The following is a 13,465-nucleotide window of genomic DNA, read 5'->3' as shown; positions in this document are numbered from 1 at the left end:
GGTCACTCATTGGAACTGCCCACTGGGGCAGTTCAGTGGTCACCCCTCTTGTCTCATCTTTCTGGAACCTTCACACTGATCTGTAGAGTCCACCAGCCTCTCTTCTACCACATATTCCCTGTTTTGATTTTTAAAACATCACTTTCATAAATTTTGTCTTAATTTTCAATCTTTTCACTTTATCACATGCTTCACACAAATTCTCACATCCATATGACACATATATTTTATATATATGTAAATCATCTCATTTATATACTCTCTTGGAAACTAAATCCAAATATATGTATATATATACAATATATTATATTATATATTAATATATATCCAAATTTAAATCTATTACTAATTTCATTTCATTCATTGAAACATACTTACTGAGTGCCTCCTCTGTGCCAGGCACTATACCGTAAGTCTATCTTGAGATACAACAGTGGGAAAACAAAACAAAACACGACAGATCAAAATAAGGAGATATCAGGAGGACGGAGAACAGAGTGTGATGGACTTATTCTTCATCCAGACCTTTTCTAACAGAAAACCAGGTGATTTTCTGGAGACCACCTCTCCATCTTCCTCCCAGATGAAACGTTAAAATCCTGTCTTACCTGACATTGACTTTTATCACTTTCTCCTTAGGTCCTAACATTTGCCCCTTCCTCTGGAACTTCATCACTGCTTCATCTGTCAACATTTTCAGATGTAGGAAAGGATTCTACTTATGAATTTTCATGTCCCTCAATTGACCTGCTTTCCCAATATGACACCGTTTATTGACAGCCTAGCTCAGATTTGTCTCAAGAAGTCTTCAAAAACCGGCTTCAAGCATTCATCTGTCTGGTACGAGGTGGGCAATTTTACCACTCTAACCAAGTTCCCCTGCAACCTAATCACTGGTCTGAATATCATGCCAGCTCCTCATCCCTGAAACATTACTTTGACCAGTTTTAAGCAATTTTCTCTTTCTTTAAGATCCAGTTCACCTCTACCAAGAAGCTCTCTTGCAAAGCAAAAAAAAACCACAAAAAACAAAAAACAAAAAAACAAAAACAAATGTGTTCTCCAGCACAGTAAGAGCAAGTCAGAAATCCCAACTTATATACATAATAAATGTGGGACTAGAAAAAAATGCAAAATATCCAAATAATACATACTAGAGTCTTACATGATAAATTACCATTTTACTCTCTGATAAAGTCCTAATGGCCTCTGGATTTACCTCAAAAGCTCCAAGTTTGGGAGTAATTTCTTCAAGCAAATGAAGATCTTTGGAAACCTTGACCTTTAGTTTGTTCCACTTTCCCTGAACATCATCAAATTCTTGCTTATACATTGTTTTTACATCTGGAGAAACATTTTTCTCCAAAGCCTTTGTTTCTTCTGCAAGTTTATATAATGTAGGTTTTTGATTCTCAAGGATTTCATCAAGAGCCTGGAAAAAATTTTTAAAGATTAAAAATACACACAATAATTTGTACACATGTAATAATACGGGCTATAACACAGACTAAGGTCACTTTTTAAGAGGTATTCAACTAAAAAAGAATTGTGTAAAAATCATGAAAGAAAAATAAGCATAACCAAAAAACGTTAAAGCTTTCCCTTCATGAGTTGTGCGTGGGCCAGAAATAATATATTCTCCACACTAAAATCCAGTATAACAATACACTCAGTGAGGATCCAGTGTGCAGTGCTCAATGGCTGATCTGTTTTATCTGATGAAATAACGCACAGTCACATATCCTGAATGACCAGAGAAGCATTTTCATTCAACACAGAAAAAAGAACACATCAATTCAAGTAATATTCATTTTATTCAAGACATTTTACCAGATTATGAACAGGTTGAGAATTCTAGACTAATTGTAATAGAAGGACAAAATATGCTTTTATTTTATTAGTCATATTTAATAAGTTTCTTTCAACTGACGTCCTACATTATAGTAACTAACATTCAAATTATAAGGAGTTTTTCATCAATTTTGACCACAAATAGCTAATATTTTTTTAGGTAGCTGAAAATATACTTCAAAATAAGTGATATGTGGTATTAAAAAGGACTCCAGACTTCTAAGACCTACAATATATATTACCTTTTTCTCCTGCAGGGTTTTCTCCACCTTTATGAGATCATTCAAGACATTCAAAGATGTCTGGGCCTTACTTTCTGAATCATTTAGTATATCTTTCAGTGTTTTCAATGCTTCCAAATATGCATGTCCAGGTTGGCTCTTCAGTTCTGTTTATTTAAAAATACTTACTTTTAGAAAATAGTGTTAGAAACCTATTATTATTATTATCATTATACATACCATTAATCTTCTCTATATAAGTGAATCCTAACAGCTAATAAGTTAAACTCCGTAATTAAAATTTAAAAGGGTCTCCGCTAGTTACTAAGCTAAATCATTCCATTGGCATTTCTGAAAGTCAGATGGTGACTTCATTCCTGCGGATGTTGATGTTTGAAATATCAACTAACTCACTATCATTTTTTCTTCATTTCATCATGATGAAATGTCTCTCTAAAGATGGTACTACAATGTTTCTTTTGTCTCATATAATGTCCTTTTCCCCAGTAGCTACACAAAGAATAAAAGAAAACCAGGGTCCCCTCACCCGGTCTTCCTCTGAACTCAAGGGTGTAGACAAATCGCCACCTACAGAGTGGTGGGCGTTACACAGAACAGGACAGCCAGGTTACCGCAGGTACTCTGAGAAATAATGACTGCAAAAGCCAGCCAGAATGATGTCTACCTCAGCCACTGATGTAAAAATCACAGACAAGCAACAGTTGTGTGGAAAGGAAGGAAGCTCATTTGAAGTACAAAGAAGCAAAACCAACTAGAAGCAAAAGTTAAGAAACCAGCAGCATTAGTCACAACCGCCAAAGGGTGGAAAGCACCCAAATGCCCTTGACAAAGGAATGGAGAAAAAAAATGTGGTATGATACATATAATGGAATATTACTCAGTCTTAAAAAGGCAGGAAACTGACACATGCTACCCATATAGATGAACTTCGAGGATATTATACTAAGTGAAATAAGCCAAATACAAAAAAACAAATGCTATAGGATTCCACTTATATGGGGTGTGTAGAATAGTCAAACTCATAGAAACAGAAAGTAGAAGGTGGTTGCCAAGGGCTGGAGGGAGGAGGAAATGAAGAACTGTTATTTGATGGGTATAGAGTTTCGGTTTTACAAGATGAAAAGGTTCTGGGGAGTGGTTGCATAACAACATGAATATATTTAACACTACGAACTCTACACTTTACAATGGTTAAAATGGTGGGGGGGGGGTGTCTGGCTGCCTCAGTTGGAGAAGCACACAACTCTTGATCTCCAGGTCATGAGTTCAAGTCCCACATTGGAACATTGGATGCAGAGATTACTGAAATGAATAAAACTTTAAAAAAATAAATAAAAGAAAATAAAAGCATTAATATGGTAAATTGTATTTTATGCCTATTTTACCACAATTAAAAACAAAAAATAGATTTAGAATTTTTTTTCAGTTTCAGGTCAGGAACTGTGTTGTATTCCGTAATGTTAAACAGATATTTTAATGTACTGCTTTCTCAATTTACTGTTACAAAATATGCTTCTATTTTTGACAAGGATCAATATGAAGGCATGTTTTATACAGGAAATTTTAAAAGCAATACTCTCAAACATTTATTTTACACTGTAGGTTAACTGAATTCAATGAAAAAAGCATGGTGTCCAAATGTCTTTCCAGAAGAAAGACAGCATGACACATTTGCTTACCATGCACACATACAGATTCCTACAAGTCATTGCAAAATATATATTTGCCACAAGGCAGGGTATGGTTCAACATACAGCTTTTTAACATTCATTACTCATAACATTACATAATACAACACAATTCCTGACTTACACAATAGTTAAGGAGAAAAAACAGAACATATGAATGATGAGCTCTCAAAACACTTAACAGTTAACGTGCCAAAACCAGGTTTATTCCAAAAGTAAAAACTCTTTATAATTTTTCAGCCTTTGAAAAAGAAACATGATTTCTTTTCAAGGAAGAGATAGTATTGCTAAAACCTGAACCACTTTGAGCAAAAAGAAGTAAGAGATCCTTTTCTACTAGTAATGATGTTAGCTGGCCTCCTTCAAGAAAAGGAAGGAAGAGCACCTTTCAAAACACTCCTTAAGAATCATTATATGTAGGGGCACCTGGGTGGCTCAGTCGGTTGAGCTTCCGACTTTGGCTGGGGTCATGATCTCACAGTTGACGAGTTCGAGCCCTGAGTCAGGCTCTGTGCCGAGAGCCTGGAGCCTGCTTTGGATTCGGGGTCTCCCTGTCTCTCTGCCTCTCCCCCTCTCGTGCTCTGTCTCTGTCCCAAAAATAAAGATAAACATTAAAAAAAAAAAAAGAATCATTATATGTAGAGCAAGTGAAAGCTGTTTGCACTTTTACAGACAAGTGTGAATCCAGGAAATACTCTGAATATACTTTAAGACCCAGAACAGTAGCAGGCACAGAGGAAAACAGAATGTGGCTAGTGTAAAACAAACACGTGTCCTCTTTGTGTGAATATGGGGAGTAATTTTTTTAATGTTTTATTTATTTCTGAGAGAGAGAGAGAGAAAGAGCAAGAGCGTGAGTGGGGAGGGGCAGAGAGAGAGGGACAGAGGATCCGAAGCAGGTTCTGGGCTGACTGCATCACACCCAAGGAGGGGCTCAAACCCCAAACTGTGAGCTCATGATCTGAGCCAAAGTCGGATACTGAACCAACTGAGGCACCTGAGACTAATTTTTACATTAAGGCAAACTGAGAGAGAAGACAGTGGAGTCATCTACTAAGAAAACCAAGAGAATGGGTTTACCGTTCTCTAGCTGCTGCTGACGATGCTCTAATTCCTGTTGCACAGCGTGGTAGTGGCCCAGAAAGGTATCAAAGCCCTGCTGGACAAAATCCGGGGTGGAGCGCTGAGACTTCAGGGCTGAGCAACCTGCACGCACCTTTTCAATTTTGGGGTGGAGGCTGAGGAGATCTGTCAGTTCCCGCTACGGAAGAGAAAATAGGGTCACAGAAGTCACTGAAGATGAACATCCTCACAGAAAGTGAATCAGAGTGGCATTAACCTAATGTTCATGATACAAATAGCATCTTTTTTAAATACAGGACTGGACATAGGATTCTTTCATGTTCTGGATGGTTATCTCTTTACCTGACAGGAGTCCTTCAAGCTCTGCAAGGACTGTTGGGGAGATTCTGAAAAGGGAGTGTGTTTTACCCACTCCTCTTTTGTCTTTACAGTCTTTTCAAGATCATCAAGCTGCTTAAAGTAAGCATTTATATCTTCCTGTAGCTGAATCTTTCTTGCCAGATCTTCCAAATGCTGAGATACATCCTTCCATTCTGAGAATACCTTCTCCAGAACGTTTTTTATTTCTTCAGTAGGAATACCTTCTACGCGGACATAAAAAATAAGCAGACACTTCATATGCTAGTATAAAAATTGTTTTCAATTTGTTATAAACATTCTGACCTATTCAAAATAATGAGGCGATGTCACATATAATGATCATTCCTTTAAGTCCCTTTTAACATAACAACAAAATTACAATGATACTGTTAGAAATAACTATGTTTCAGGGGTGCCAGGGTGGCTCAGCTGGCTAAGCATCCAACTCTTAATTTCAGTTCAGGTCATGATATCGTGGTTTGGGAGATCAAGCCCCGTGTCGGGCCCTGCGCTCAGATTCTCTCTCCCCGACTCCTCCTGCTTACATTCTCATTCTCTCTCTCTCTCTCTCTCTCTCTCTCTCTCTCTCAAAATAAATAAACTTAATTTTGTTTCACTCCCTGACCAAAGCAGGAGATGGGAAGCTTGAAATGGCAGTTCGGGAGTGGTATTGCTGTCACAAGAGGCACATCAGTAGAGTTCCAGCCACTGCCTTTTATACAAACTGTGTGCATCCTACCACTCTGCTAGCTGCTACAGTGAACCAGGGAAATACAATGAATTATGTGGACCTGTCAAGTTCTGACATGAGAAGGTAAACCCTCTGTCATCACAAAAAAGACAACTGGCTAAATAATCGAGGAGGGAGCTCAAGAGTCTGGTTTGACCAAACCATAGTGTCCTAGGAACCACAGAATGAATGGTGAGAAGCCCTACTGCAGGGAGCAACCTGGTGAGTGTAGGAAAATCAGGCCAGCAGCCAGGCCCGAGAGGCTTCAGTGGCCTACTGGGCATGCCCCACACAGACCAGCAAAGATCAAAATATCAAAGCAGTGGTACGATGATCTACTTTAACACATCAGAAAAAACACCATTATGTTTATTACTGACATAATTTTAGCCCGTATTTTTGAGTGGTAAAGAATGTCCATAAAAATAATAGTTCTATGTAATAGTAAGTTTTATCACGGCCCTTCCCTTAACATAAAATGCATCAAATCATTGAAAATTACTAGGAAAAAAAGATGGGAAATCTGCAAAGGAGTCTTCATCTCCTTAGGAGAGCATGCATGTTGAAAGAATGGGCTTAACATCTTTATTATTTGAGTAGGAGGGGGAAAAAAACAATGGTGCTTTGTAAATACACACAATCAAAATCCAGGGTAATGAGAGCCCTAAGGAATAAAATGGCATGTAAAACAAAAGGTCACTTACGAGCTACAGAGGATGCAGTTTTAAAAATCCTACAATACACTGTACCCACAGAAAATCAGAAATGCAAACATGACGGGACATAATTTGAATACATCAACCATGTCGGCTGTTAAAGTTCACTGGCCAGGATCACACAGGTAATAGAATATTAGACCCTGGCAAATCATTCACACCACAGTCCAAGTTCATTTGTCTCTATTAACAGGGTTATAAACAAAACAAATCACCATTTTCCTGACAAACTCTCTGAGCAATGGAGAGCCAGGCTCTGCTTCTATGAGGTCATTTCTATTCTAGGGGGGCAAAGTAATAACATCAGCCACTTCATTTTCATGTCAGAGCAGTTTATGCTAAACGAGAAAGGAGATTAAGCTGGTAAAATTTTTGAGATGGAAAATTATCCCTTCTCATCTGAAAACAGGTAGGAGGTAATTATTCACTGACAATATATTACAATTCACTCATTTTGCCCCTTCAAACCATTTCTCAAAATTTAAATCTCCTCTCCTCTAAGCTGGAGATATTGCAGGTTGGACAGATACCAGGTAATAATTAAAGCACAATTCGCACATCAAGCAAAGAAAACTATACATTGCTCTTCAAAAGAATTCTTTTATTTTAAGTTTATTTATTTTGGGAGAGAGAAAAGCACACGCATGAAGGAGGAGGAGGAGCAGAGAGAGAAGGAGAGAGAGAATCCCAAGCAGGCTCTGAGCTGACAGGCTCAACGCAGGGCTTGAGCTCATGAGCCATGAGATAGTGACCTGAACTGAAACCAAGAGTCAGACACTTGACCGACTGAGCCATCTGGTGTCCCAATAATTGTCTTTTTTAAATGTTTGTTTGTTTGTTTGTTTGTTTTAAGAGACAGCACACTTGTGTGTGCGTGCACATGAGCAGGAGAGGGGCAAAGACACAGAGAGAGAAACAGAGAGAATCCCAAGCAGGCTCCATGCGAGATCATGACCTGAGCCAATATGAAGAGTTGAATACTTAACCGGTAGAGCCATCCAGGTGCCTCTAAAATAATTGTCTTTTTTTTTTTTTTTAATTTTTTTTTCAACGTTTATTTATTTTTGGGACAGAGAGAGAGAGAGCATGAACGGGGGAGGGGCAGAGAGAGAGGGAGACACAGAATCGGAAACAGGCTCCAGGCTCTGAGCCATCAGCCCAGAGCCCGACGCGGGGCTCGAACTCCCGGACCGCGAGATCGTGACCTGGCTGAAGTCGGACGCTTAACCGACTGCGCCACCCAGGCGCCCCTAAAATAATTGTCTTTTAAAATAACTGTTTTGCTCCCAGAGATCCTGATTTATACATTTTCTATTTCTATAGAACATCCAACTCTTAAATGACTATTCAAAAGCCCAAATCAATAGACCATCATTTTACTAGTTACCTAAAAGGAATAAAATATAACATATTCATGGCACTTACTCGTACTTGATTTTACACCTTTCCATCTATCACTATTGGAATCAAGAGAAATTTTACAAAACCTAGGACCACCATCAAATTCCACAGGCTAGTCATAATATATGTCATCATAAAGCCAAATCATCCAGTGCCCAGCTACTCTATTTTATTTGTTGACAATCTCTAGGAAAAAGATAAGCTGAATCAAGAAAAACAATTATAATAGCCATGAAAGTTAAATAAAATATATTATTTCCTTTTTTAAAAACACTTTTATGCTATATAAGGTACCACAAAACATAATTCAAATGCACAAGGCATATAAGTCTCATCAAACTTCACTGTGGTGGGACTTTCGATGGAATTATTTTGAAGGAATCAATGACATGATTATTAGAACATCTGTTTTACCAAAGGCTTTTTTCTTTTTTTTTTTTTCTTTTTTTTTCCCCAAAGACTTGTTTTCTAATGGGCTGAATCATTAATCTGCATGCTTACATAGGCAGACTGTGGTCAAATTACACTCTGTGAAAAACTTCCTCTATGTTAATTATCCATACTCTAGGACTTATTTCAAATTTCTTGGGGAAAAGGGAGGGACAGCAAGAAGCACCCAATTGTGCTTTCATTTCTGCTCAACATTTCTGCTTTATAAGAGCAGTAGAATTAATAGCACTAAAACCACACGGAGAGAAGTAATATACGATACTATAAAATTACAATAACAGATAAAATGGTAGATAGTGGGGGAGATTTTGAAAAAATCACTTTAGGGGCGCCTGGGTGGCGCAGTCGGTTAAGCGTCCGACTTCAGCCAGGTCACGATCCCGCGGTCCGTGAGTTCGAGCCCCGCGTCAGGCTCTGGGCTGATGGCTCAGAGCCTGGAGCCTGTTTCCGATTCTGTGTCTTCCTCTCTCTCTGCCCCTCCCCCGTTCATGCTCTCTCTCTCTCTGTCCCAAAAATAAATAAACGTTGAAAAAAAAAATTAAAAAAATAAATAAAAAAAAAAAAAGAAAAAATCACTTTATCTCAGTAACACAATGTACACACTGCTCAAAAAGCAAGAAAGTAAACCCAGAACATAAGTGCCCTATTCAGACCAACACCCCCAGTGCCCAGCTTCCCACCCCATCCTAAATATGTCTTTTGAAATAAATAAAATTAGGATCCTGTAATGAATGCATTTCCAGTCCTATTAAATGCTCCAAAAATAAAATGGTCATGTGAAATATAAAGGGTTTCCCATGAAATTAAACAAGTCCACATTACATCACAAAATTCATTCCTTTACAAAGCCACAGATGATATAGCCCCCGATATTGCACTTGATACTTTGCAAGTAGAACTTTGACATGATCTCCGTTTCCAGAGTATATATCTCAGTACATATCTATTCACAGTAAGAGTGCATGTGACAGAAGCTGAACTATGCTAGTGAGTGCCTCACATTCTGGGCAAGAAAGCAAAGAAATAAAAGGGTTACATGAGTCACCCAAGGACACAAAACTAGGAAAGGGCAGGAGACCCAGAGGTCTCCTATTTCCCAATTTACTGTTATTCTCACTGGAACATAACACCCCTCACCAACTCCTCCCCTAGGCAGTCTTCTCCACCAGCCTTACGAATCCTCACATAGCGCCTAAAAGCTGACGCAGAAATGAGGGCAAAATCAGTACCCAGACTCATGAAAGCACCCCACACTCATACCAGACAAAGTCTGGTTCCCAAACTACAATATTAATGCAGAAGTGAAGAACCTACAATTGTAACAGACATAAATTCAACACACAATTTATTATAATTATTCAATCAGCACCTCAGGGGAAATTATGGTCTCTCTGTATCTGTAGGTTTCTTCAAGTAAATATCTGAAAGAGTAATCTCCACGTGGGGTCCTCTCACCCAGGGTAATTAAGACACTGAGCTAAGTGGATTTTGAATGAAAACACCGTTTTTGAATAAATTTTGCTTTATTTATATTTAAAGAAAAAAATAAATTAAGCTGTACTAATACCTATGGATAGACAGTGTTATATTTGCATAATTTTCCAATAAATGGACATATATTAGACATACAGATAATTTTGTATATATATGTGTGTATGTCTACATGTCCCCAGTGTGTATATATATATAATTAAATGACATTTTTTTAATGCAGAGACAAAAATAATCTAAAGTTTTAAAAAATCTGATTTTCAGGGGGTATGGAAAGCTGACTGATTCATAAGGAACATGAGGGAACTTTCTGGAGAGATGGAAATTTTCCACATATTGTTTTATGGCCATAGGCTTTTCAAAACAACCCAGTGAAGTTTCATGTATTTCAAGGTAGGTAAATTTTACTTTAAAAAAACTATAAACAATAACAATAATAACAAGGAGTGAGGAATGAGTAGGGGTATAGATAATTCAAGAATTGGCAGAATATCATTAATTACTGAAGCTAGGTAACCAGAATAAGGAGGTTCATCACTCTGCATTGTACATATTTACATTTTCCAGAATAAAAAGTTAAAAACTAAAAAGATTGACAACTACTACACTGAAGATTCTTGTCAAACTAGGATTCCTGATTCTGTTTTGGGCGTCTGTGGCTTTTGTCAAAGAGCTCTGATATAATAAATATTCACTGAATGTTGGTCATTATTTAAAAAAAATAAAAAAATAAAATAACTCTGCAGCAGACCTCCAAAGCATTTACTATCACTAGAATAAGGAATAGGATTTACAGGAGAGGTCTCTCAAAGCTAAACCAAAGGAAGAATCATATGCAAAGTGGATATCAAAACTATTCATCTTTACATTCCCCAGAGTCACTGAGGGCTAATGGCAAAGGAAAAAAAAAGTTTCTAAATACAGGTAAAAATTTCCAAGACAAGCAACTCCTTCTCAAATTTAACTATAAAATGTTACCTGCAATAAATTAACAGATTAATTTGAACATGATCAAAAACCAAATGATCTTAATGAACTGACCTTACTGTAACTTCATTTCCCAAAGATTTCCAACATAAAATTTTCTTTTGCCACCCCCTCTCCAAAAAAAGGTCCCAATATATAATGTCAAAGGAGGAGATTTTAAATTTTTCTACATCAGTGGATTTCAACCATTCTGCTAAGATATCAGAGCTTTAGGTTGTCTGACTATACAGAAAAGCAGAACAACTTCACTTTTCTGTTTTGTCATCAGCTTCAGCACAGGACTTCATGTGAAAAAAGATTCTGCTGCTTAAAGCTTAAAAAAAAATTGAAAACCACTTTTCTAGAAAAAAAAAGTGTTAAATATATAATTTGTCAAACTGTAAATATTATTCAGTGCTACCACCTAAAACACATTTTTAAAAAAATCAAGGGTCTCACCTTTTCCCATTTGCTCCAAAAGGATCTGTCCAGTTTGGTTTAATTCATTCAGTCTGGGGCTTCTTTCTGTCTGTTCTTTTTCTAATGCCTGGAAATAAAATTCCAATATAAGAATACTGCAAACTTTCTTCTCAATATAATGTGCATGCTATTGTAACTTTCATGTTTCGTGTCCCTCCCACATTCTCTTTCAGTGTTATAGTCAAAGTTGAGGTAGGAGAAATACTATAAGACAAAACTATGTAATTCCAGGCTGCCCCACAGAATTCCAAAGCTGATTTAAATTTCAAAAGGCAAATTCAAACAAATAATATAAACCTTTGGTTGATTTTATAAGAAAAAAGTTGCACATTATAATTATGAGTTCCTATCAAAAGAAAATAATTAAAATTAGTGTTTTAGATCCAGGATATCTATTCACATACATATAACCTCAGTTTCTATGCCACACAATAAAAATAACTGAGTCAAATGAACTGAATATTCTATGACAGAGACACTGAACAAAAATTAATCAACAAGAAAAACAGAAATATTTTGAGCCTCACTATTGTCTGATCTTATAATAAGTTTAGACTCTAACATAAATTTCAACCACAGCATAATTCATACATAAATTTTAAACTATAACAATATGCTTTGGAACCCAAACTGAAGCATTTTGTTCCTCATGTTTGAAGAATGGCTCTTAATTTTAATATTTATGTCTCTATAGTTCGATATTCTCAATGCCCCTATATGTCAGAGACAGGGAAGACAAAATCTTTCCAAAACTAGTAAGAAAGATTTGAACAAAATCAGGAAGACACACACACACACACACACACACACACACACACACACGCACACACACACCACACAGAGGTATATGGATAAACAGTCAGTATTTGAAATTTCTCCCACTCCTCAATTCGCAACTGAGAAAATTAACTACTCAAATAGCGCCCCTAATAACACAATCAAAACTTCTAGGCAACCCATATTATTTCAACCAGACAAACCAAAGAAGAGTCCTACTTCTAATTTCTACACATATAGGCTCTGTCAAATAAACTATCCTACTTTGCTCTGCACAGCTTTAATGGGACTAAGTAAAACAACCATGTTACAAAGATAAAGAAATAACAAGAGATTCAAAGAAACACCACTTATTTTTATTGAAGTATCAATGCAAAAACTCACCATCATACTGGAGAAGAATTACTACCTGTTCCATACAAATTGATTTTTTGCTACTTTCTACAGTGATGACAGATTGAACTAGGGATTCTCCACCCAGGTATACACCAGTTGGAGCAAGGTATTCCTTTACTCTAACACAATTACGCTGATCTTGCCCCAATTTGCAAGGAAAATTAGAGATAAAAGTGATGGTTAAGTTTTCTTCATTTCACATTTTTCAAAACCCTTTTGGCGTCTATAACTACTTGTCTAAAAAAACAAAAAAATAAACTTATTAAAGGAAAATATAGGAGCCGCCAATCATCCCTTATAGTAACAAACAATTTCTATAGTAACGATTTCTAAAAGTGAAATTGTTCCTAGATCGTAGAATGGAAATTAACTTATTAATATTTTCTGGAACTTGGTTCATAAAGATCACTCTCACTTCCAAATTCTCTGCCATTTCAGTGGCCTTGAGAATTGGGTTGTTCAATGCTCCTTAATATCATCTACTGGTCTTTCAGAACTATAAGAAGCATATGAAATGATGGCACACAGCTCTCCTTTCTGGCCCTCCCAACTCCCTGTGTAGAGGGCTCAGATAATGGTGCTTCTAGGGTAACAACCTTCCACATTCCTCTGTCAAAGCAACATGGAAGTCAAAAGATGAATCACTTAACTCTTCCTAATGAGGCTAAAGGAGGCTTACTGGAGTAGAGGGCTTTTCAGCCACACAGCATAAAGGCTTAATAAGGGCCATTCTGCACAAGGAAAACAGCACGTGGTGAAGGCAGGGAAGTGAGAAAAGAGCAGGATTCAGGAGTGGGGAGCTCAGGGTGTCTGTAGGAGACTGGTAGGAGCTGA

At 37.1% G+C, this 13,465-nt stretch overlaps 1 protein-coding gene across 1 annotated transcript in view; it reads right to left on the bottom strand.

Moving 5' to 3' along the window:
* Positions 1-13,465, bottom strand: part of UTRN (utrophin) — a 469,064-nt gene that overhangs the window by 356,793 nt on the left and 98,806 nt on the right. The window contains 5 exon segments of the mRNA XM_086708068.1: positions 1,220-1,432; positions 2,094-2,239; positions 4,862-5,042; positions 5,207-5,448; positions 11,438-11,525. Of these exon segments, the coding sequence (XP_086564194.1) occupies positions 1,220-1,432; positions 2,094-2,239; positions 4,862-5,042; positions 5,207-5,448; positions 11,438-11,525 (870 nt within the window).

Source organism: Puma concolor, chromosome B2 (genome assembly GCF_028749965.1).
Source record: "Puma concolor isolate L17-30 chromosome B2, mPumCon1.1.hap2, whole genome shotgun sequence".
Taxonomy (NCBI): domain Eukaryota; kingdom Metazoa; phylum Chordata; class Mammalia; order Carnivora; family Felidae; genus Puma; species Puma concolor.
The sequence above is the reverse complement of the archived record's forward strand: the minus strand, read 5'-3'. Positions and strand labels throughout refer to the sequence as shown.